The 26,274-nt window shown below is 38.6% G+C and overlaps 1 protein-coding gene across 1 annotated transcript in view; it reads right to left on the bottom strand.

The window, feature by feature from the left end:
* Nucleotides 1-22,196, bottom strand: part of SLC5A12 (solute carrier family 5 member 12) — a 52,870-nt gene extending 30,674 nt beyond the window's left edge. The window contains exons 1-6 of the mRNA XM_040258896.1: nt 21,569-22,196; nt 12,318-12,383; nt 11,044-11,095; nt 9,375-9,442; nt 4,574-4,728; nt 4,313-4,453 (exon numbers count right to left, since the gene is read on the bottom strand). Coding sequence (XP_040114830.1) covers nt 4,313-4,453; nt 4,574-4,728; nt 9,375-9,442; nt 11,044-11,095; nt 12,318-12,383; nt 21,569-21,907 — 821 coding nt within the window. The 5' untranslated portion in view covers nt 21,908-22,196. The remainder of the gene's footprint in view (nt 1-4,312; nt 4,454-4,573; nt 4,729-9,374; nt 9,443-11,043; nt 11,096-12,317; nt 12,384-21,568) is intronic.
* Between the last annotated feature and the right edge of the window lie 4,078 nt (nt 22,197-26,274).

Consider the following 26,274-nt stretch of genomic DNA (forward strand, 5'->3'; position numbering starts at 1 on the left):
GGCCTTTTTGCTATAAAATAAAATTCTCTAGCCTTCAGAAATCTATATATTCTGATATCAAGTCACTATGCTATACACCTGAAACGAATATAATATTATGCGCATCCTGAGTCACTTCAGTCGTGTCCGACTCTTTGAAACGCTATGGACTGTAGCCCACTAGGCTCCCTTGTCGATGGGATTTTCCAGGCAGGAACACTGGAGTGGGTTGCCATGTCCTCTTCCAGATGATCTTCCCAAGCCAGGGATTGAACCTGCATCTCCTGTGGCTCCTGCATTGAAGGCAGATTTTTTACCACTGATCCACCGGGGAAGCCCCATAATATTATGTCAATTATGTTGCAATTTAAAAAAAATCATTACATTTTGTATTTTTTCATTTTTATTTGGGAATGTTACATTTTTAGACTGATTATGAAATTTGAACGAGGTAGATTTTTTATGGGTTTTTGAATTTGAGAGTTTTTCTGTAAAGCTTTTGAAATTGAGAGGTTGTCTGCGAAGCCTCAAATATGGGGTCAGGTCTAACTCCTTGGGTGAAATTTCATGTACCAATCACTCATAATATATAACTTCAAATAATTTCCCCTCTCTCAATTCATGAAACTGTCAAAAAGCCAACTTATGTTTTAACATCTTTTTTTCCTCCAGAGGGATGATGAGATAAATGTAGAAATAGACACATTTTGGCAATATTCACTTTAGGGATTAAGTCAGATGAAATTTAAAGCTCAGTGTTTTAAAAGGCATGACATAAAGTATGACAAACCTAAAGTCATTTTCCCTATTTCTTTGAAGCAATTCTTTTTTATTCTTTTAAATTCTACAAAATTCTGCTTAACTTCAGTTTGCGTGCATTTGTAGTATCCTATGGCTATTTTGTATTCATACTGTCCTTTGAAAGTCAAAATATTACGCATTTTCTAAATCTCAGGTATGGAGCCATATGCTCAGTACATAGGTGTAAGGCCTTGTACCAAGGCCACAGATGTGGGACCAGCACTAAGGTCAACTCTGGAACTGACTAGGCGCCATAGCAACCGTTGCCATGAGCTCTCCTAATCGAAATCTGCCAACTCCCTGATGCCATATTAGGTAAAATACCCACTCTATTACCCAACTCAAAGAACCCTAACAAATAATCTAATGCCACCCTTCCAGCAGGAGTTTTCTTTGTGTTGAAGCTCTAAAAATTGACTACTAGCCACAAAAGCCTCAACTCTCCCTTGAGCCGGCCCACTGTTCTAACAGTATTTTCTGCTCTAATAAACTATTCTCCTCTCATTCTGCTTCATGTCTGGAAATTCTTTTCCAGCTTGCACAAGACCATGACATCAGGGAAGATTTGAAATTTGGCTGGCCTCACACTGAATCTAGATGTGTGTGCCTGCTCAGTCATGTCCAACTCTTTGTGATCCCATGGACTGTAGCCAGGCTCTTCTGTCCATGGGATTCTCCAGGCAAGAATACTGGAGTGGGTTATCATGCCCTTCTCCAGGGGATCTTGCCAACCCAGGGATTGAACCTGTGTCTCCTGCATCTTCAGCAATGGACGGGTGGATTCCTTATCTCTGCACCACCTGGGAAAGCCATTTTTTCATTAGAGATATACTTTAACTCCCTGCAAGGCTAATTCTCCTATTTGAAACCTAAGCCATTTTGTTGATTCATTCAGAAAATACTTATTAGGTGTCATTGTGTACCAGGTTCTTCTAGGTACTAAGGACATAGCAGTGGGCAACCCAGAACCCACTGGAAGCAGATAATAATCACCAAAGCAAAATAAACAAGGTGTTTTTATATATGATAAGAGATACAAAGAAAATAAAGGCAATGAGAATGGAACAAAAGCATGTGGACATGCTCATCTTAGCTGGGAGATGAGTGGTGGTGGGAAGGGACCTGATAACCTGTACCAGCTTCTCCTGCCCTCACGGCCACATTCAGTATGAACTTTCTGGATGTATTTTCGCCTACCAATGATGCATAGGTTTAGCCCTGATAGACTGTTTTAATCATGTCAGATAATTGAATGGAAGTGGTACTTGTGATCAACATTCTATAGAGCCTTCCAGGTCAGAGTCTGCTGGCAGCTGGCTCTGACTGGTATTCAGGTGCCCCAGTGGTGGCCTTGATGCTCAAGTTCTGTGACAAATGAGGGTCTCAGTAGATCTGTACTCTAGCAATCTCCCCTCCAGCTACGTGCACTTTAACTGTACTGACCACTTGGGCTGATTTCTCACTCCTGGATGGTATCAATGAAATCATTTTAGATTCTTACAGGTAAATATTTTCTAAAGGCAGTTTTTATTTTTTCATCTTTCCTTATTCTAACAAAATTCCTACCATAGTTCTGATCCCTCCATGGGAGTGGGGATGGGTCAAACCAAGAATGGTGATCTTAAATGCTTAGGAAATTATACATATTTCTTCCTTTATGAGTATCTCTCCTTTTCTGACAGTTTTCATATGCATCAAATATTAATGTAACAAATTCCAAGAAACTATTATGAATGGATTGCTTAATTTAAACCAGTCCACTAAATGAGACTGCAAGATACACAAACACAAGTACACTTACAGGAGTATACACATACACTACTACACACACACACGCCTACACACACACACACACACACACACACACACATAAAAGTTCCTATGTATATATGTATCCATTTATATGCTTATACACTCACATATATAAGCATCACCTTCTTGAAGCATTGCTTTATTAAATAAGTAATAAATATTTAATAAGCACAAAGCATCATTCTTAGACTTGTGGGGAATATGATGAAAAAAGTACATTTCCTAACTTTTAGGTACTATTATAGTAATAAGAAGAAATTGGTCATGTTCACAAGAATAAATGGTATAACACAAGCACATAAGACCAAAAAAACCCTTTCTGTAACAGAGAATTATTATTTATTTCATCTAAGGATTCTTCCCCTATCAGATATCCTCTAGTTTATTTTAATGCAGAATTTTAAATAAATTCTAATTTTATATGAATTTTAAGATCAAAATTACTTTTGATCTTGGGCTTCCCTGGTGGCTCAGAGATTAAAGCTTCTGCCTGCAATGCAACCCTGTCTGCCTGCAACCCAGGGAGACCTGGGTTCGATCCCTGGGTCGGAAGATCCCCTGGAGAAGGAAATGGCAACCCACTCCAGTATTCTTGCCTGGAGAATCCCATGGACGGAGGAGCTTGGTGGGCTACAGTCCATGGGGTCACAAAGAGTCGGACACGACTGAGCGACTTCACTTTCACATTTTAAGCAATTCAACTATTTGATAAAGTGATGATAACATGCATAGAGAGTTTAATATTATTTATTGTAATAAGATGTGAAATGATAGAATAGTAAGCAACATATTCACTTCTTCCTCCTGAGGGTACGTGAACTATATAAGTAATATATTCCCTTTTGTAATTCAAGTCACAAAATGTTGAACCATGATCATTTACTTGCATCTTTCATTCCATCTAAATAAGAGACTATGCACTTAAAGTCTTTATAATCAGCTGTGGAAATATTTATAGAGACTGTTTCTCATTCCAAAAGAAGTTAAGGGCATCCTGACAAGTCTGCAGAGGCTGGAACTTTGGATAGCAGCAATGAGGATGAAATGCTTATTTTCAATGCAATTTTAGTCCAGCTTTGCGAAAAACAAAACAAAACAAAACAGTGTGTAACTTCATTTGGTCTCCACTCTCAAGAGTGGGATGACTTGCATGGTTTAAAAAAGGCTTAACAAGTTGTGACTCTGTGGTGTTCTTTAGAGTAAGCGGCCTGGTAAAACTGGTTACTGATTATCCTGGCAGGAGTTGGAGCCACTAAAATCCTGTTATGATTGCCTCATTACCTTGTGTTTTATTCTCTTAACCTCCTTGGAAACTTTTATGGTAAATCCATCAAAATAAAGATGCTAGTTGAAAAGACCACATGGTGAATGGAAATAGTGATGAGAACCAACTCATCACCGAAACTGTAAGTAAAACATAGGTGCTCCTTATCTTTGCATTGTCTCCCACAGCACCTAATTTAACCTAGTAATTTCTCAAAAAAAATGAAAGCAACAAGTGACAGTGAGCAAAGGCAAACGAAAAAAAAAAGTTCAAATCCCAGCCCTGCCACTTCCTCGTGGAGAAGGGAATGGTCATGCCTGCCTCAAAAAATTATTGAAAGGGTTAAACGAATCTTCACTTTTTTCTCTCTTTTACACACTTATATACACACTCAAAGCATATAAATACCCAAGAAGGGCAGAGAAGAAAACATAAAAATGTTTATTAATAACTTACAGCTTGGCATGCCTTTCTGTTTTGCAAGAGATGCATCGCTGGATGGTCGACTGATTAACTCCATAGATCCCAAGCCATGTAAAGGTTCCTCCCACTGAGATTGTCCAAAAAGTGTGCCTTCTGAGAGGATCTACATCAAAGCTATGAAGCAGAGAGAAATGAGTGAGCAAACACATTCCTTTGATACCCAAATATTATTTTAGTTGATGAGGTCATACAGCTAAATCTTTATAAAACAAGAAAAAGTAGCATTGGACATACTCAAATATATTTAATCGAGATCCATTTTCCGCTTTTTCTAATACACTGTGTAATCCACCAGCATGGGTTGATCCTTGAATGAGAACCGTTAAGAAGCCCACAATCATGACAACCATCTGAAATGCATCGGTCCACACTACTGCTTTTAATCCTCCCTGAAATGAAGAGAATGGATGTGAGTTCTTTAGGAAGACTCAAACTCTTCCATTTCTGCACAACCTCTTTGCTATCTGCTAGACATCTTTCTTTCTGTCTTTTCCCTCCCTCTCTTCCTTCCTTTCATTATTTCCTTCTTCCTTCCTTTCACAGTCACTGAACACCTTTTATGTGCCATTTATTGAGGATAATCACTTGTGTCTGGCTTGTACAACTTGAGCTTTATTTTTGTAAATTTAGTGAATAAATTTGGGGAAACTGAGATAGTAGGCTACTGAAAAAAAAAAGAAAAGAACTAGAAAGGAATGATAGATTTAATACATTCATGGAGAAAAGTGTTTTAAGAGCTGGAGAAAGATCAAATAGTGAGATGAACAAACCAGAGTGTCAGGAGGGTGACTCTAACAGGAGATTTCAGGAGAGGGTGATTGAGCAAGTGGTTAGAGCAGTTATTATCAAATCTGGATCCTCTTTAGAGTCACTTGGGGAATTTAAAAGCACACAAACAAAAAACAATGTCTGAGCCCCATTCCCAGGAATTCAGAATAAATTGAGGTCTGGGTTGGGACAGTTCTAAGTGTTTCTGAAAGCCCCCCCAGGTGACTCCAATGTACAATTCTAGTTGGAACTATGTGGGCAAGAAGAAAAGAAAGAAAGAGGCTGCTGGAGAATCTTTTAGGACCATGGCGAAGGTGGAATGCACAAACTAGGAAAGATTAAATGAAATGATATATTTTTAAAGTACTTTGAAAATGAATAAGCACTATGGGAATGAAAGGATGTGATATTTTTAACACTGAAAAATAGAATTATTATCCTCAGTTACTCCTCCAGAGTGTCAAGAACTTCTATGAAAAGATGACAGGTTTCATCTTTATCTTGAGAAGAAAGAAGACATTGGATTTGTCTCATCATTCTTGTGTAATTAAAATTAAAATGAGTTTAAAAAATAGACATAAAAGTCCCTTCCAGATACATTGTATTTGCATATTCTGTTCAATTTCTGATTGGAAGGATATTCAATCTCTTACTCCTCCTAAGTAGTGGTATTTTGATTTTCTTTAAAGGCGATAAAACCCTTCCAAATCCAAATCAAAATATCAGATTTTGGTGATACAAAGACCAATGCCAAAGACATCCTTTCAGAGGCTATTTGGCATGGGTTATACAAAAGTATGTATAAACCTGAACTTAAGCTAGACCTGGGGCAAGAGAACAAACCACTTTATCAAATGTGCATCAAAAGGCAGATTATAGCTAGCATGAAAATTTCTCTGATTTTTATGACTCCTTCATATAGCAAGAAACACACCTACCCACATACCACTCATATATAATCCTAATTGTATCTCGAGTGTCACTTAGGTATTGAATCAGCCTGTGTTGTTTTATGTTGCCGACTGTTTACCTCACTAGATTGCAAACTCCTGGATGGCAGGAATTATTTCTTCTTATTATTTTTAAAATATCTTCCACTGTCCACTGATTATCTTAGCTATGCTATACATCCATGGGATTATCAGAGTAAAGAGACTGCAATATGAGCAAGTGTTAGATAGATGAGCCATTGTTTTGGTGAGACTTTGAAGACCTGCAGCCTGGCCAGAGAGGATGGAATAGAGGTGTGGTGAGGATAAATCAAATTGGGCAGACTGACTCACAGACAGAAAGATTTTCAACACTAGTCTAAGAAGCTTACACTTTATCCTGTGAACAATGCAAAGCAAAGAGAGAATTAGGTCAGTCAAGTGGCATGAAGAGATGCATGTTTGAAGAAGATTAGGCTGACAGAGGTATGCAGGCTGGAGGGGAGCACTAAAATCAATTAAGAGGTAGTACATTTAGCTTATTTTTGTTTATTGTGATTTTTAAAATATCCAGACTTGTTTCTGACATCTTTTTGCTATTTGTTCTACTTTTTCTATATATTTTTTTTCCTTTTGCTTAAATCAGCTGAGGGTGTTTTTTTATTTTTTCACTTTGTTTTAATTCCCTTTTTCTAATTTGACTGTTTTATTTAAATGGGTCCCCTTGAAATTGTGCCATGGATTTTTCATTTAAAGTCTAAGTTTTTAAAATGTCTTAATCTCCAACAATTCAAGGATTAAAGCATTTTTAAATCTAAGTGCTCTCTCCCTGATTTACATGCTATTGATGTCTAAATGAAATTATTCTTTTTCTTAATCCCTAAATCACATATAATTATTGTTATTACATTTTAATATTATAAATTATATTATTTAACATTATATAAATTATACCACACTATAAAATTATTATTATCATTAAGCACCAAAAATTGTTTGACTAGACTTACTAAATGTTCATTATTATATTTTTGTCTTTTTTTCCATCAAAATCCAGAGAATTTTATTTCTTCCCACAATACTTCCTTTAGGTTATTCTTTGGGGAAGATATGTTAATGGTAATTTGTCTTAGTTCTTGACAGTTGATAGTTCTGCTGAAAGATAGTTTTGCTGAATACACAGTTGTAAATGACAATTGTTTCTTTCAGTGCTTTGAAGATATTGTTTCACTGCTCTGGCTTCCATCACTGTTGCTAAGAAGTCTGCCTTTCATGTCCCTGGCAACGCATCTAGTTATCTTCCTACAAGCAAATACTTTGAAGCCACTGATCTGTTACGTATGGCCAGACATGTACACAGTAGAAGCCCATTTTCAAATTAGGTAGGGGATGTGTGTATGCTCAGTCGTGTCTAACTTTCTGCAGTCTCATGGAGTGTAGCCCTCCAGGCTCCTCTGTCCTGGGATTTTCTGGGCAAGAATATTGGAATGGGTTGCCATTTCCTTCTCCAGGGGATCTTCTCAACCCAGGGCTGGATTCTGCTTGGTAGGTGCACACTTCACCACTGCACCACCTGGGAAGTTCAGGATGAGATAGTTAGATAGCATCACCATCTCAATGGACATAAATTTGAGCAAGCTCCAGGAGATAGCGAAGGAAAAGGAAGCCTGCTGTGCTGTACTCTATGGATTCGCAGAGTCAGACTTGACTTAGGGACTGAACGACAGCAAAAGGAGATGTGTGTCTGGAACAGAAGTATGGTAGTGAGAATGGAATGGAAAAAAAGATGAAACTTTGCAGTGTAAAGACAAGATGCGATTTACAGATATGAAAAAAGAGATAGGAACATTTTTAAATTGTATATTATCATAACATATGTTTAAAAAAAAGGTGATATGCACACAAGGCCAAAATGCATGGACTGTATGCTATATCAAAATACTATATGATAATATATCAATTACTTAATTTTTCTCTATAAAGGAGGAAAGACAATCCGACTATCTGGGAACCATTGCCATATTCTTAACTAGTTACTTATAAGCTCCATATATAGGACCAATACAAGGAGATCCAACCAGTCCATCCTAAAGGAAATCAGTCCTGAATATTCATTGGAAGGATTGATGTTGAAGCTGAAACTCCAATACTTTGGCCACCTGATGTGAAGAACTGACTCATCGGAGAAGACCTTGATGCTGGGAAAGATTGAGGGCAGGAGAAGAAAGGGACGACAGGGGATGAGATGGTTGGATGGCATCATTGACTCAATGGACGTGAGTTTGAGTAAACTCCGGGAGTTGGTGATGGACAGGGAGGCCTGGCATGCTGCAGTCCATGGGGTCGCCAAGAGTCGGTCACAACTGAGCAACTGAACTGGACTGAATGGATAGTACCAATAAGGGTTCCCTGGTGGCTCAGATGATAAAGAATCTGCCTGCAATGCAGACTCGGTTTCCATCCCTGGGTTGGGACGATCCCCTGGAGGAGGGTATGGCAACCCATTCTAGTATTCTTGCCTAAAGAATCCCATGGACAGTGGAGCCTGGCAGGCTACAGTTCATGAGATCACAAAGAGTTGGACACGACTGTAGTGACTTAGCAAGTACGGTATCAATGGTTCATAAGAATAAAGATTCCTATTATAGGGCATGACAAATAATAGGTGCTCAATGAATATTTGTTGAACTAAACTAATTGTAACAATTTCATAAATATAATTTCCAGTACCACCCAAGTTCCTTGATTCAAACTAAGCATGTGTAAAGCCAAATGTTAAATGTAGTCCAAGCTTATCCATCAATGAGACAAAATCAAGGTGTGGAATCCTCAAGTTTCCAAAATACCAGCCATCATTGGTTGTTCATTGGTACATTTTGTATTCCTTAACCAGTAGTCAATGAAGTACTGGTTGGTCAAAAATTTGTTTAGCTTTTCCATAAGATGTTACAGAAAAACCCAAATGACCTTTTTGGCCAACCCAATATAAATGTTACCTAAGGCTACCTAACACTGTTAATGAGCACATTTTTTTTTTCCTCAGTAGTTGCATATAGCCACCTCACCTTCAAGCAGGGAGATATTTCTGTCCTTAAATCTTCTTTTACTCATGGCTCTCTCAAATAGGCCCAGAGCTCAAATTCTACTAATGGTTGATATGGAAAAGGATTTTAAATAAAAAGGATTTCCTCAGAAAACTGTTACAGATAAGGCAGCATATTTCTATTTAATTGAAAAATAGCAATTTCTGCTATACTTAGATGCTTTGTTGTTGGAAATTTGCCCTTATCCCATATTAGGAAGTAGTGCTAAATACTTTTTCACAGCTAGATACATACCAGGGTACAGTAGAATGTGCAAACGATTCCTGTTGCAAACACAGAGCCCCAGAGATCAAACCCAGTCACTACGAAAAGAGAAAAAAATATTGAAAGAAGTTCCTTTAAGGACAGTAAAAGAACAAACTTTATGAGAAAAAAGTCACAATATTCTTGTCTGTATTCTTTGTGGGCAAATGAAAGTCAAATTAGAGGTGATAAAATTAAATTAAATTTTATCACGTCTGATAGAGATTATTTTATTATATTATTATAACTCAATCCAGTCCATGGGACTTCCCCAGTGGTTCATCAGTAAAGAATCCACTTGCAGTGCAGGAGACATAGGAGACATGGATTCCATCCCTGGGCTGGGGAGATTCCCTGGAGGAGGGCATGGCAACCCACTCCAGTATTCTTGCCTGGAGAATCCCAAGGACAGAGGAGCCTGGTGGGCTACGGTCCATAGGGTTACAGAGTTAGACACAGCTAAAACGACTGAGCAGCAGAAACCCAGTCCGTAATTTTCATGTAATGTTATAAGCCAAATTTTTTCTCTTAAGATTCTGGAGTTCCCAATCTCTGTTTGTTTATTTGTTTGTTTTTCTTAAAAAAGTTAGTCCAATCTCTGTACCAAACATTTCATTATTTGTTTGCTTTTCTTAACAAAGTCTGCATACTTTCAAACCACCTCAACAATGACTGTGAATAAATATTTTTCAGTATAAGCACATAACATGATTAAATTGAATATTGAGGACTTCTAATATTATAGATATCATTATGAAATTTCTTTTGCTTTTGCTTTCCTTTTTTCCCCCTGGGATTCTATTCTTTCAACAAGGTCAAGTGTAAATCTTAAAATAATTACTACAAATACCTGTTACTCATGTATCCAGAGTATCCTCTTCATGAGATTACTGAGAAAGGACCATATGTTATAGATGACCTTATTTACGTTGTTTGTATAGAATACAAAACTGTCAACTTATGGTTACCAAAGGGGAGATAGGGATAGGGGAGTAGGGATAAATGGTAGCTCAGATGGGAAAGAATCTGCCTGCAATTCAGGAGACCCAGGTTTGATCCTTGGGTTGGGAAGTTTCCCTGGAAAAGGAATGACAATCCATTCCAGTATTCTTGACTAGAGAATGCCATGGATAGAGGATCCTGGTGAGCTACAGTCCATGGGTCACAAAGAACAGGGCACAACTGAGTGACTAACACACACACACAGGATTTCTAATACTATTTCTAAACTGCTATACCTGAAAAAGATTGAAAAAGATCAACAACAAAGATTTAGCACAGGGAACCATGTTCTATATCTTATAATAACCTATAATGGAAAATAACTGAAAAATATACATAAAACTGACTTTGATGTACACCTGAATCTAATACAATGTTGTAAATCAACCAAACCTCAAAAAAATTTGTCGTTACTTCAATGATTAGAAAACGAATGACAATCAAATTGGATGTTTGAAACCACGTGGATAAAGCCAAGTAACTATTCACATTATTTTCAATGTTCAACTTTTAGAGCTTTATGTTGTGACAACTACAGTAATTCATAGTATTCTAACCACAGGAATGTCTTCCCAACAAGATTTTGTGCATACATTTCTCAAGGTAGCAACGCAGGTATGAAAATGGTGGAAAGCACAAGAGAGTGTGGCTAACTCACCTTGATTGAGGGCCAGAGCAGGAGCGTACACCACCACTCCCGTGTAGAGAATCTGGTGGAGAGACAAGAATCAGGTGAACAGTGAATAGAAAGACATGGAAAGGAAACCTTCCTAAAAAATTTCCTTATGACCTTAGCACTACACTTCCTCCAACTTGTTCCAAACATTTCATTCCCTCACACTCTCATTTTGAAGTCCTTGGCAACTGTAACTAATTTGCAAAAAAGCTAATAAGCATGAGATAGAGGAAGGCTGTTGGACTTTTAAAATGGCTATACATTTTGAGATTTTATGGCTACAGCTGCTGTATTTCTAAAGGATATGAAAATAGGGTTCAATTTTTGACTCGCCCTTCCACTGCCCCGTCATACATATATCACCATGACACAAACACATTTTAGCAGTTTGCTGAAACACAGACTTTAGAGTGGAGATGGAATAATCTATGAGGAGAGCACCTTGCAGGGAAAACTAGCAACATGGGCAACCTCCTTTATGGGCATATCTTCAAACTTCCAGAACTGGAGGCCACTACACTGACAGAAGTGGGTCTGGTCCCATATAGTTTTAAATGAGATTTCACCATTTAGAGATCCATGAGAGAGTTTTAAAAGGCCATGGACAGGTTAAGGAGCATTATTTTCCCCGTTTTCTTGCTCTTAAATCCTTCAGTCACTGATGGAAGTTTTAATTTAGAAATGGAAGAAGGTTATCTTATAGTAGAAAGTTCTTGGTGAGTCATTGAACTGCATCGAAGCTATCCCACAGGCAGCTGTGGGCAGCAAGAGGATACCCTAGAACCAAGGAGGTAGGAGAAGAGTCCAAAAGGGGATGTGGGAGTGTTGGTTTGAGAGTATAATTTTAAACTAATTTTCAGAAACTAACTCATTTCTGTGTTGAACCAGAAATGAGCATTTCTGGTTCAGCACAGCTAAACTAGCAAAAAAAAAAAAAAAAAAAACAGTTACCAGACCATTTCATATTAAAAGCAACTTGTACTAGTTAAATAAGAGTTCACAATTAATTTAAGAAAATGCTTTTTTGCCCCCTTGGTGGTTTATGATATGTATTTGGTACTATTTATACAGATATATGAAGTCTGTGAAATGTGGAAATCCCTCTATAAAATCACATATTTTGAAAACACTATCCTTGGAAGACAGTAGTTTCTTCTTAGTGTTGAATCTTTCCTTTAACTGTGTTAATTGCTTCTTGAAATAAACCCATTCCTGCCACCCCACAACCCACCTCTGCAGCAGCCCTTCCTCCTTACCGTTTGCACAATGTAGATGACTGTGGCTGCATAGCGAACTGGTTTGTTGAATCGTAGTTGTAAGTACTAGAAAGAACAAAGAGAAGGACATGCAAAAAATCAGCAAGTTTTATTTAAAGGCTGCTAAGAAGGTTTGCTTTTTCTTGGTATTTCTCTGAGTTTAATACTTAGCTTTATAACATGATTTTACCCTATTTGAACTTGAAAGAAAGGGAGAGAAATTTGGATTGTTTAAAGTCAAAGATGTATTAAAGCTCAGTTTTTGCTCAAACTTCACATGATGGTAAGAGAAGATAAATACTTTTTTAAATTTTTAAATTATTATTGCTTCAATTAAAAGGTCTCCTGGCTCTCTCCCCAGGGCTCTTCCTACTAGATGTACTAAAGCCATTATTTCCTTTTCTAGCCACCCTGCCCCCAGATTCAGCTCAGGCCTTGCTTACCTCTTGCCCAGATCAATGCAGTAACGCTCTATCTGAGCTCTCTAGGAAATGAATGAAGTCGCTCAGTCGTGTCCAACTCTTTGCGACCCCATGGACTGTAGGCTACCAGGCTCCTCTGTCCATAGGATTTTCCAAGCAAGAATATTGGAGTGGGTTGCCATTTCCTTCAAGCTCTCTCCAAATCATGCCCACCCATTCCATCAACCACACACCTGCCACAGTGATTCTCCTAAAGCAGAACACTGGTCACATCACACTTTTCCTCAAAGGTTTCACTGAAAAAACAAAATGCACATCCAGGCTTTCCATTCTAAACCCTCTACTATCTGATCCACACCCTTCCCATCTCAGCATCACTAGCCCTCACCTGATTTACTGTGTACATAAAATCTCTATGTATTGTTCAGCCAGCATGCTTTGTACTCTGCAGATTTCTCTTCTGTGTAGGAAGATTTTTCAGTGCAAGAGAGCCTCCCCCCACCCCCAATCCTCAAAATTCACCGATTATTAGTCATCTTTCAAAAACGAGAGCCTGATTGCCATTCCTGTTCCTACTCATACTTTCCCCTCCGAACTCTTAAGGCAATTAAACTAAACTTCTTTAGCACTTGATAAACAGCTACCTTGGATTTTTGTGTTGGATTCCCATATTTTATAGGCTTCCCAGGTGGCACAGTGGTAAAGAGTCCACCTGCCAATACAGGAGATGCAAGAGATGCAGGTTTGATCCCTGGGTTGGGAAGACCTCTAGAAAAGGAAATAGCAACCCACTTCAATATCCTTGCCTGGAAAATCCCATGGACGGAGGAGCCTGACTGACTACAGTCCATGGGTTGCAAAGAGTTGGACTTGATTGAGCACGCCTGTGTGCACACATCACATATTTTACAGTATTCATTTCCTACAGCCACTGTAACAAACTATCACAAATGTGGTGACTTTAAACAACAGAAATGTGTTTTCTTACAGTTCTGGAAGTCAGAAATTCAAAATCAATTTCACTGGACCAAAATCAAGGTGTTGGCTGGGCTCTGCTCCCTCTGGAGGTCTTAAGGAAGAATCTACTTCTTGCATCTTAGGAGTTTTGGTGGCTGCAGGCATTCCTTAACTTCTAACATCATCACTCCAGTTTCTGCCTCTGTAGTCACATTGCTTTCTCTTTGTCTGACAAGTGTTCCTCTGCCTCCCTCTTATAAATATGATTGTACTTAAGCACTGCCTGGTTAAATCAGGATAATCCCTCTATCTCAAGATTCTTAATTTAATAATTTTGCAAGGTTCTCTTTTTTAAAACCATATAAGGTAGTAGTTACAGATTCCTGGCATTAGGACATTTATTATCCCTTTTGGAGAGTGGTGGTGGTAGTTTAGCTGCTAAATTGTGTCTGATTCTTTGTGACAGCATGGACTGTAGCCTGCCAGGTTTCTTGGTTCATGCGATTTCCCAGGCAAGAATACTGGAGTGGGTTGCTTTTTGCTCCTCCAGGGAATATTCCAGACCCAAGGATAGAATCGGTATCTTCTGCTTGGCAGGTGGCTCCTTTACTACTGAGCACTGGGAAGACCGTTTCTGGAGGGAGGTATATGCATCTTCCAGTCTACCACTTATTTTCCCTTGTGCATGTAACAATATCCAATTTTTTCACTTTATCTTCATCTTTCATGTATTCATTTAACAAATATTTATCCCTTGTCTTCCATATTGCATTCTGACTTACAATGATAGCAAATATTATATAGTTCATGACCCAAAGGACTTTACAAATGAGAGGAGAAGACTACTAAATTTATAGCAATAAAGTTACAGTGATGGTATGTACTAGAAGAAAAGCTACAGGGAGCTATGAACATACTAAATAGATGTATCTGATTTACTGTTGGGGGTCACCAAAAGTATTCCTGAATTCCTAGAATTCCTACTCTAGAAGGCGCTACTATTTGAATTCCAGTGCACAATAAACATGCATTGAATGAACAAAATAAATGTTAAAAGTAGCAAATAGTTGAGGATTTAATATCTTAGTAGTAATTCTTGGTAGTAATTTTTAATTGGTAATAATTGTTATCTAATTTAAGAAAAAATCATTTTGATTAAACCTGGAATTAACCACTCCTTTTTCCTAGAAATAATACATAAGTAAGAGTTGTTTGATGCCTTAAGATGGGACCTTCTTTAAAACCCTAAAAAAGACTCCTCTTGGCAGAATTGTCACTCGATTTCACACTAATCCACATCTCTCAGTTTACCTGCTCTACTATTCCCCCAAAGAAAGAACTGCCTTATTTTCATCCCATCTTTCTTCAGACGATGCATTCAGTATACTAAGAGTCAGGTGGATGTGTGAATGAGGGTACCATGTACAAGGGAAATATTTTTAAAGAAGTAAAGAAGTCACTGAGGAAGGATCTGAAAGTCTCAGCTATCACAGGATAAAAAAACAGAACAAAGCTTTTATGTTGTGGACAACTTGGGTTCAGATTACATGTCCTTGGAAAGATTAGATTATTGCACTAAACCATGGCTCCCCCTCTCTAAAATTGACACTTGTATGACCTAACAACACAGTGGATGATAATACCAAGTGCAGGGACAGGAATATATGGGATCTTAGTGACCGTATGACCCTTGTAGTTCATTGCATTCTCTGTCCCAGTACACCTTGATGGCATCTAAGTGTTCTGTGATTATCTGCTTGAGGGCTTTATCTTAGCCCTTCCCCAGGACAGACTAGAACTGCTGAAAGCCAATGATAAAAGGAAGTTGAACCCCCCAAGTCCTGGTAATTTCCATCTCAGTGAGGCCAACCCTGATATGTGACCTATACTGTCTTCCTGAGATCCCCAATGAGATGGAACCTCAGTTGCACATGGTTAACAACCTGCTCAAAAACATTGGCTTTTTTTCCATGTCTTACTTGCCACTGGCCTACTGATAGTTTAATAAAATCATTTCCCCCAAAAATGACTTGCATACAACTCCTTGTCTCAGGATTTGCTTCTGGGAGAATGCAACTTAGGACAGTGATATTTCTATTAATAAGAAATATGATTCAAGTGGAGACTGCAGAATTGCTTGTGTGATAAGCTGTACCTTCTTGTTGACAGAGATTCTTCTCGCATAACATTAAGAGTCAAGGATAGCCTACTGTAAGATGAGACCAAATCTGATATGCTATTATACAAGTTGTCCCATTTGAGTTTGCCTAGACCAATGAGCCAAAGCACTAGCTGATGGCAGTCACATCAGTCAGTTCAGTTCAGTCTCTCAGTCGTGCCCAATTCTGCGACCCCATGAATCTCAGCACGCCAGGCCTCCCAGTCCATCACCAACTCCCGGAGTCCATCTAAACCCATGTCCACTGAGTCAGTGGTGCCATCCAACCATCTCATCCTCTGTCATCACCTTCATGTCCTGCCCTCAATCTTTCCAGCATCAGGGTCTTTTCCAATGAGTCAACTGTTCGCACGAGGTGGCCAAAGTATTGGAGTTTCAGCTTCAGCATCAGTTCTTCCAATGAACACCCAGGACTGATCTCCTTTAGGATGGACTGGATGGATCTCCTTGCAGTCCAAGGGACTCTCAAGAGTCTTCTCCAACACCACAGTTCAAAAGCACCAATTATTCAGTGCTCAGCTTTCTTTACATATAGTCCAACTCTCACATCCATACATGACCACTGGAAAAACCATAGCCTTGACTAGACCGACCTTTGTTGGCAAAGTAATGTCTGTTTCTTAATATGCCATCTAGGTTGGTCATAACTGTCCTTCCAAGGAATTCAGTTCAGTTCAGTTGCTCAGTCGTATCCGATTCTTTGTGACCCCATGAATTGCAGCATGCCAGGCCTCCCTGTCCATCACCAACTCCCGGAGTTCACTCAGACTCATGTCCATCAAGTCTGTGATGCCATCCAGCCATCTCATCCGCTGTCGTCCACTTCTCCTCCTGCCCCCAATCCCTCCCAGCAGCAGAGTCTTTTCCAATGAGTCAGTTCTTCACATGAGGTGGCCAAAGTACTGGAGTTTCAGCTTTAGCATCATTCCTTCCAAAGAATACCCAGAGCTGATCTCCTTTAGAATGGACTGGTTGGATCTCCTTGCAGTCCAAAGGACTCTCAAGAGTCTTCTCCAACACCTCAGTTCAAAAGCATCAATTCTTCAGCACTCAGCTTTCTTCACAGTCCAACTCTCACATCCAAACGTGACTACTGGAAAAACCATAGCCTTGACTAGACGGACCTTTGTTGTAAGTGTCTCTTAATTTCATGGCTGCAGTCACCATCTGCAGTGATTTTGGAGCCTCCCCCCCAAAAAAGTCTGACACTGTTTCCACTCTTTCCCCATCTATTTCCCATGAAGTGATGGGACCGGATGTCATGATCTTAGTTTTCTGAATGTTGAGCTTTAAGCCAACTGTTTCACGCTCCTCTTTCACTTTCATCAAGAGGCTTTTTAGTTCCTCTTCACTTTCTGTCATAAGGGTGGTGTCATCTGCATATCTGAGGTTATTGATATTTCTCCCAGCAATCTTGATCGCAGCTTGTGCTTCCTCCAGCCCAGCGTTTCTCATGATGTACTCTGCATAGAAGTTAAATAAGCAGGGTGACAATATACAGCCTTGACGTACTCCTTTTCCTATTTGGAACCAGTCTGTTGTTCCATGTCCAGTTCTAACTGTTGCTTCCTGACCTGCATATAGGTTTCTCAAGAGGCAGGTCAGGTGGTCTGGTATTCCCATCTCTTTCAGAATTTTCCACAATTTATTGTGATCCACACAGTCAAAGGCTTTGGCATAGTCAATAAAGCAGAAATATATGTTTTTCTGGAACTTTCTTGCTTTTTTGATGATCCAGCGGATGTTGGCAATTTGATCTCTGGTTCTTCTGCCTTTTCTAAAACCAGCTTGAACATCTGGATAGACAGCCCCAAGGTAGACCAGAAGAAGAACCTGACTGTCTTAAATGAACTTCTTGAGCTTAGATCAGATTACTGATCCACTGAACTGTGAACAAATATAATTGTTGTTTTAAGAAATTTATTTTGGGGTGGTATATTACACATCAATAGATAATTGACATAAAAAGTGATGTCAGAAGTTGAGAAATGTAACAAAACCCAAAATATATGGTATTGGCTGGATAGCATATGAAGTCTAGGAAAGCAAACAGAAAATTGTTACTGAAAAATGGAGATAGGGTAAGGAAGCTGCTATAGGAATCTAGAAAAAGCCATTGGTTGTAACAACCAACTCAGTTTAGTTCTTCTAAATTCAGTCAATTTGGTCAAACTAGAGAGACAGTATTAAGAAAAAAGAAAAAATATATATATATATATGAAGTAAGACTTCTTGAGTTATAATTTGAGCTTTGCCACTATCTCACTCCATAATAAGAGACTATTCAAACTGCATAATTTTCCATCTGAAAGATTGTATTCACTCACTTACTCATCCAGTGGTCATCTTTGTAGATGTATAGCTTTGCAAGCAAGCACGTTCAGTTGCTTAGTTTTGTCTGACTCTTTGCAAACCCATGGACTGAGGTTCACCAGGCTCCTTTGTCCATGGAATTTTCCAGGCAAGAATACTGGGTATGGTCAAAAGTAAAAATGGAAGTTCAGCAGAAAAGTTGCACACATCATGCTTGCTTCTAAAAATAGCACAGGTAACATTTATCATCATGATGGATTATTTTCCAACCCCAAACCTGATCTAGCCTCACTCCTTTCCATTTCAGGAAATAACAGGTCCACTTTCATGCGGGTTCAAGCCCAAGTAACATGAAGCCATCCTTGACTCCTCTTTTTTGTTTCACTCCTCACATGCAGTTCGTAAAAGAATCCCGGCATTTCCTCCCCCCACTTTCAGAATTCCACTCGTGTCATCCCCTCTGTCTCCACACTAATGTTGTCATCTCTTGCCTAGATTATGGCAGCAGCCTCCTAACCAGACTTCTGCTTCAGCAATAATATCCTGCTAGAGGAATACTCTTGAAATACAAGTCACTCTTCTGCTCAAACATTGTAATGACCTATCTCATTGAGAGTAAAAACCAATCCTTAAAATGGTCTAAAAAAGGCCTCATAACAGTGGTTCAGACCCTATCACACACTAAACATCCATTTTACAACAAATATTTTGTCACAATATTTACTATACTGAAATAATACTCAATAATGATATCATATACTCAATAATGATATCAATAATGATATCATACACATCTAATTTCTCAACTTTTAACTATAATTACTAAAATGCCACAAATGTAATTTAAAGGAGAAGTAAAATGAAAGCAATTTATAAATAAAGAGTATATATAATCTATAATGCTTAGAAAACACCATGGAAGAAGACATAGAGAAGTAGTGGCCTTGGGATTATAATGAAAAATCTGGATTAGAGAGAAGTATGTAGTTCAGAAACTATTTAGTTTAGTTTAAGAAGTACAAGAAAGTACTTCCCAGGTGGTCCAGTGGTTGGGAATCCACTTTCTAATGCAGGGAACACGAGTTCAATCCCACATGCTGTGGGGCAACTAAACCTGTTTGCCAGCCCATGTGTCACAATGAAGACCTAGGGCAGCCAAAAAATAATAATAAAATAAGAATAACAAGTTTGTGCTTTAAACTAAAAAAGAAGAAGACTAAGAAAAATGAGAAAGTAGGTAGCCCACAAGCTAGTGTTAAGGGTAAATTATAACAGACTGGATCTATTAATGTTTGATAACAGAAAGAAGAAACTAACTCTAACTGAGGTGGAGACAACATGGTGAGACTGATTATAAATTGTCCAAGTGGCGATAATGAAAATGCACGCTATTGCAAATGAGCTGAGCCTGAGTTACAACTTGAGGGTGAGAACAATTCCTTATGCTTTGACATGGGAGAGAATAGTGACAAAGTAGCCCACATTCATAGATTAGTCTTGAAATCTTTCTGCATATTAAAGCATTTAAATCAGCTGGTTATTGCCAGCCCCAAAAGTCACTGGCTTAAAAACTAAGGACTTAATATTTCTCACAGTTTTTAGGACTGGGTAGGTGATTGCTCTACTTGTTTGCCCAAGGTTCTCATGGGTCTGCAATCAATGGGAAGATAAGCTGTGGGAGAAAGTCCAAGATGGCCTCACTCACAAGTCTGGTGATTGCGTTGGCTGCTAGCCAGGCTGCCTCTGTTCTCCTCTATGTGTCCATTCATCCTCCAGAAATGAGACCAGCTAGATCCGCTTCCTGACATAGCTGTATCAGAACAGCATTCCAAGAAGGCAAAGGCAGAAGCTATAAGCTCACGAGACTTCAGCTCCACATTCACACATCACTTCTGCCACATTCTATTGGCCAAAGTAAGTCACAAGGCCATCCCTGATTTAAGAGATGGGGAAATCAACTCTCCCCTTTCAGTCCTTTCTACTTTAAAAAACCTGATAAGAATATCCATAGATAGGTAGCAAGAAATGGAGGATGAACAAATAAACATGAATTAAAGCCTCTATATTGAGACTATAAATTTGGGGACAGTAGCAACAACAAGAATAATAATTATAATAATACAAATTCTTCCTCTGTATTTACCATTTGCCAGGCTCTGTTAAGAGTATTTGCCTATAATAACTCATTTACTCCTCACATACATTCTTTAAGATAGACCCTTTTATTATTCTTATTTTATGTGTGTTAAAATCAGATACAGAGGTGAGTCATTTCCCCAAAGCTATGCAGCTAGTTAAGTGGCAGAGCTAGTAGTCAAAACCAAGTAACTCTAGACTCTTTTGAGTCTAGAGATCATGCCTTTAACTCATATGCCACATTGCCAATGCTTTCCTCTCTCTCTTTTAAACTTTTTGTTTTATATTGGAGTATAGCCAACCAACAATGTAGTGACAGTTTCAGGTGGACAGCAAAGGGATTCAGCCATACATATACGTGTATCCTTTCTCCCCCAAACTCCCCTCCCCTCCAGGCTACCACATAACATAGAGCAGGGTTCCCTCTGCTATACAGATGGTTATCCATTTTAAATACAGCAGTGTGTACATGTTGATCCCAAACTCTCTACTTATCCTTTCTGCCCTGTTCCCCACCCCTGACACTGCCAATTCTTACAAAGAAAGAGGCAATTCCAAAATATATACTTTACACAATCTGAGTTTCTTTGTATCAGGGTACTACAGTTTTAAAAATATGTAAAGGGTAAATTAAATTCAACTAAATCCCTGTGTGTCCTATATCTGTATGGTCTCAAATCTCCTCAGTTACATATTTGTAACTGGTTTAAGTAACAGAACCACTTTACTAAAAGTGCACCATCTACTGTACAATCTTAAATCATCTATCTGTATCTCAGTTTTCTCAGCCAAAAAGAGACAATACACAATATTCTTTGTGCTTTTCAGAATAAAATAAAACAAGGAACAAGTTCAGTTCTCGTTCATTGAGAATCTCCTATGAGTTAGGCAGTGCTTTAGGTGTTTACCAACAAATTCTCATTTAATCATTGAAATAGCCTCAGAGCTTGACTTTGTTACTTTCAATCTACAGATGGAAAGTGTAGATGTCTGTGGCTGTCTCTGCATACAGGTATGTCCATGTCCAAAGCTTAAGCTTTCCCCAATAACACTGTAATAAATTCTCGCCATGATTTGTAATTATCCTGCAAATAAGTGTTTTGCAACCACCATGTGTTATCATTAAGACATAATACACATAAGATGTATATTAGAGGGAAAAAGCAATCATAAAAAGACCTGTTCAAGTGGAGAGGAAACAGCAACTCTTCCCAAAGTAAAAAAGAAGCAAGTAGTTGTTTTACCTCGTATGTGCTGGTGATGCCAGATCTGTAGAACACAGGAAGAAAGAGCTCTGATGTGAGGATAATGACTAACGCATATGCAATGAAGAAGAGGACAAAGGATGCTCCAAAGCGGTAGACATCAGCAGGGGTCCCCAAGACAGTGACGGCGGACATGAAGCTGGCTGTCAGGGAGAGTGCCACCGGGCCAAAGTTCATTTGCCGTCCACCAACCAGAAACTCCCTCGAAGTTGCTTTTTTTCTCTCCTTAATCGCATAGAACACCCCAATTCCAGAGGAAATGATAAAGAGGGCTGCAAAGACAACATAATCCCAAACCGCAAAGTTCTTCACCTCCATGCTGAGATGTATGGGCACCAGAGAGTTGCTCTCAACCCGATGTCTTTCCAAAAGCAAAGCTCAGTACAGTATATGCTTTGCTATGAGAGGAGGCTGAGGTTGTGTGAAGAGAAAGATGACCAGAAGCACTTGGGTAGCACTTCAGACACTAAGTTGTACCTGGGAAGGATCTCAGAAGTCGACAGCAAAGAGGATTCTGGTAGTGTTATGGGTATCAACAGATAAGAACTTGAAATCTGACCCTGGCCTGGAGCTCTCTGTTCCTTTGCTAAAGCATATGCTGCAGAGAAGGAATTCAGATGTATTCTGAAATTAATAACCACCGAGGGTGAAATGCACTTGCCAGATAACATGTTCTTTAATCTCCTAGGTTTTCTTTTAACTTAAGGTTAAATATTACCGGGAAACATAGGAGTGATTCAAGTTCACCACCTCAGCATTTTTAATGAGTTAAACAGAATCTGTAAAATGCCAACACAACCATCACTGGTGTCTTTCTTCCAAGTAAGGGAGAGTGAAGGTGTGTACCTGTGACTTCCTGAGGCAGTGGGTGTGGAGGAAAAGGAGCAAAGAACAAGGAGTCAGGAGACCTTTGCTCAAGTTGGTGCAAACTTAATTGAGCTGTGATATTGTTGATGAATTATTTAAACTCTTAGAACTTCAGCTGGAACATGGAATGATAACACCTTATAGAGTATGGTGAATCATTAAGTGTCTCAGACTTTCTGACCCTCTTTTTCTGATCTGTAAATAACTATTACACATGCTCATAGCCAAGCAACTAGGAACATAATAGTTGACACTCTCTTGACTCTAGGCTTCAGAAAATAAACTTACCAATAATTAAAACATTGCCTGTAGTTCTCAAATTTTTCTTCTTTGTCTCTCTATCATTTTTCCAGCTCACAACACTTGTGCACAGAGGTTAAGTTTAAGACCAGGACAAATAAGAGAAAGAAGAATCCAGTTATAGATTCTTTTTTCTATGTGCATTAAAATTATTTTTATTACTCCTCTTTTTACTCTTTTACTTTTTTAATTTTATATTGGAAGTTTTGTTGATGAACAACGTTGTGTTAGTTTCAGGGATACATCAAAGTGATTCAGTTATATATATGTATGCATCTATTCTTTTTCAAATTCTTTTTCCATTTAGGCTATTACAGAGAATTGGGCAGAGTTCCCTGTGCTATAGAGTAGGTCTTTGTTTGTTATCCATTTTAAATATAGCAGTGTGTACATGTCCATCCCAAACTCCCAATCTATTGCTCCCTCTGCCTTCCCCCTGGTACCCACAAGTTCATTTTTTAAGTCTCTGAGTATGTTTCTGCTCTGCACAGCAAAGGAAACAATAAATGAAACAAAAAGAACCCACAGAATGGGACAAAATACTTGTAAATGATGCAACCAACAAGGGATTAGCCTCCAAAATTGCAAACAACACATGCTACTCAATATCAGAAAAACAAACAACTCAATCAAAAAATGGGCAGACGACCTAACTAGACATTTCTCAAAAAAAGACATATAGACAAAAAGCACATGAAAAGATGCTCAACAGTGCTAACTATTAGAGAAATGCAAATCAAAACTACAATGAGATGTTACCTCACACCAGTCAGAATGGCCATCATCAAAAAGTCTACAAACAATAAATGCTGGAGAGGGTGTGGAGAAAAGGGAACCCTCCTTCACTGTTAGTGGAAATGTAAATTGGTATAACCACTATGGAGAACAGTATAGACTTTCCTTAAAAGATTAGAGTTACCGTGTGACCCTGTAATACTACTTCTGAGCATATATCTGGAGAAAACCATAATTCCAAAAGATATATGCACCCCAATGTTTATTGAAGCACTATTTGTAATAGCCAGGATGTGGAAGCAATCTAAATATCCATCCACAGATGAATGGATAAAGAAGATGTGGTATATATTAATATATACAATGGAATATTACTGACTCATTAAAAAGGGTGAAATAATGCCATTTGCAGCAACTTGGATGGATCTGGATATTATCATACTAAATGAAGTAAGTCAGATAGAGAAAGACAAATATCATATGATATTATCTATGAAACAGAGATTCTTGATTCTGCTCTTAGACTCTGTTGATTGATCCAAAGTGCCCCCAGCAAGCCTCTGTGGGGTAATTTCTCCACATTATTCATGCTTCTCCTGCCTTCTTAATGGTTTTCCCCCACTCCACCCCTACAAAACCAGTTGGTTCCACAAGATCTGGTTCATATTTACCTTGCTCTGTGGAGCCTTCTCTGACTCACACTTCCTACTGTCCTCCTCCCCAACTCCTGTAGGAAGCAGGGTCCCTTGGTACTCATTTTTTACTCTGCAAATATCCTCACCTGTTTTAAAGACTCTGTACGTATGTATCTGTAGGAGCCACTAAGTGGTTGTAGATGACCAACTCATCTGGTTCAGGGTGCCCAATCCATATGTAGAAAGAACTGATGCTGAAACTGAAGCTCCAATACTCTGGCTACCTGATGTGAAGAGCCGACTCATTGGAAGATACCTTCATTCTGGGAAAGATTGAGGGAAGGAGAAAAAGGTGGCGACAGAGGATGAGTTGGTTGGATAGCATAACTACTCAGTGGACATGAATTTGAGCAAACTCCATGAGATAGTGAAAGACAGGGAAGCTTGGTGTGTTACAGTCCATGCGGTCTCAAAGTGCTAGACACAGCTTAGTGACTGAATAACGACAATTGTAGAAAGGAAAGAACTCATCCAAAAAGCAAAAGAAGAAAACAAAAATTATGTCCAAGGCCAGAAATACTTCCCATTAAACAGAGGAACCTCTAATTTTGCTTTTGACATCTGAGTAGCTGATTGACTCCTTGATTAGTTGCTTAGTTTGGATACCGTCTTTACTCCCTACTTTGATCCATGGATTTGAAGTCAACCACACAAAGCTTTGATGACTGAAATATGCTTTTAGTTGAGAATAAATCTGGAAAAACTCTGCCAGGGTTGTCTATGTCCTGTTTCTTTATTCCCTCCTTTAAATTTACAGAGTTGATATCAGCATTAATGAAAAAAATAGTTCTTTAATTTTTTTGCCTTAACCTTGAGTTTTACTAATTTTTATCATGAGATATTCTAATTATATAACAGGTATTTGTTGGTAGCTGTTTCAGCAGAAAATCAGAGCTCCAGCTTTCAGAGTTTTAGCTATTCTATTCTTTAATATTAACATCTAACCGTTAATGTTCAATCCATAAGGCATGAGGACAATTTGTACAAGTCTTGTGAATATTAATTCAAAACACTATTATTATATCAATACATTCCCAAGGTTAAATACCAGAAGCTTGTAGATAAAGAATTGATGAGTACTTGTGATTTCAGTTAACCTTTGTCAAGAAACGGTATTGGTCTTCCTCACTTCCAACTTTCGCTGATTATAAGGCACAACATTACTATATTGATTTAATTCTCAGTTATTTTCTATTTCTTTACACTTTCTTCCTTTGATAACATTCAGTGTCTTCAAATCCTCTCCCTCTATCCCATTAAAACTCACTCTATGCAAAGTTCATATTGATTATAATATAGAACACTTGTTTATTCATAACTTTTGGGGGAAAACAGAAAGCCAACACATTCAGTGATTATATCAGTTAGAAAGTACATCCCTATGTCAGAAATATTAACATGGGGGGAGAACAAAGGAAAATGTGCTGCTTTGACCAAAAGAAACCACAGTATTTCCTGTATCCTCTTACTGAGGCCTCCAAGGGCACATCTCTATTTTATTTCTTTAGTGCAAAACTGAGACCTTTATTAGAATGTAAATACTAAATACTGCCACCCTTCACATACATGCACACACACACACACACACACTCCCTTTATAATGCCCAACTATTCAATTACTCCCTTGCCTAGTAGGTTATATTTGAACTTGTGATCATTAATAGTTCTGTGTTGTGAAATTGTTCTGCACCTGGCATAGAGCATTTATAATGGAAAAGAGTTGGAGGACGTTGAATGTTAACCAAGGTGGGGAATGGGGAGAAGAGTAAAGAACTGGAAGGACATGACATCCAGGGAAAAGATACCATTGTTGCAATATTCTTAACAGCAGGCTATGCACACTGCATTTACGTTAGCCTAGGACAGAGGGCTGCAGTCCATGGGGTCCCGAAGAGTCCGACACGACTGAGCAACTTCACTTTCACTTTTCACTTTCATGCATTGGAGAAGGAAATGGCAACCCACTCCAGTGTTCTTGCCTGGAGAATCCCAGGGACAGGGGAGCCTGGTGGGCTGCCGTTTGTGGGGTCACACAAAGTCAGACATGACTGAAGTGACTTAGCAGCAGCAGCAGGAGCAGGACAGAAA

The sequence above is a fragment of the Oryx dammah genome, unplaced genomic scaffold (assembly GCF_014754425.2).
Source record: "Oryx dammah isolate SB20612 unplaced genomic scaffold, SCBI_Odam_1.1 HiC_scaffold_17, whole genome shotgun sequence".
In the NCBI taxonomy this organism is placed as follows: domain Eukaryota; kingdom Metazoa; phylum Chordata; class Mammalia; order Artiodactyla; family Bovidae; genus Oryx; species Oryx dammah.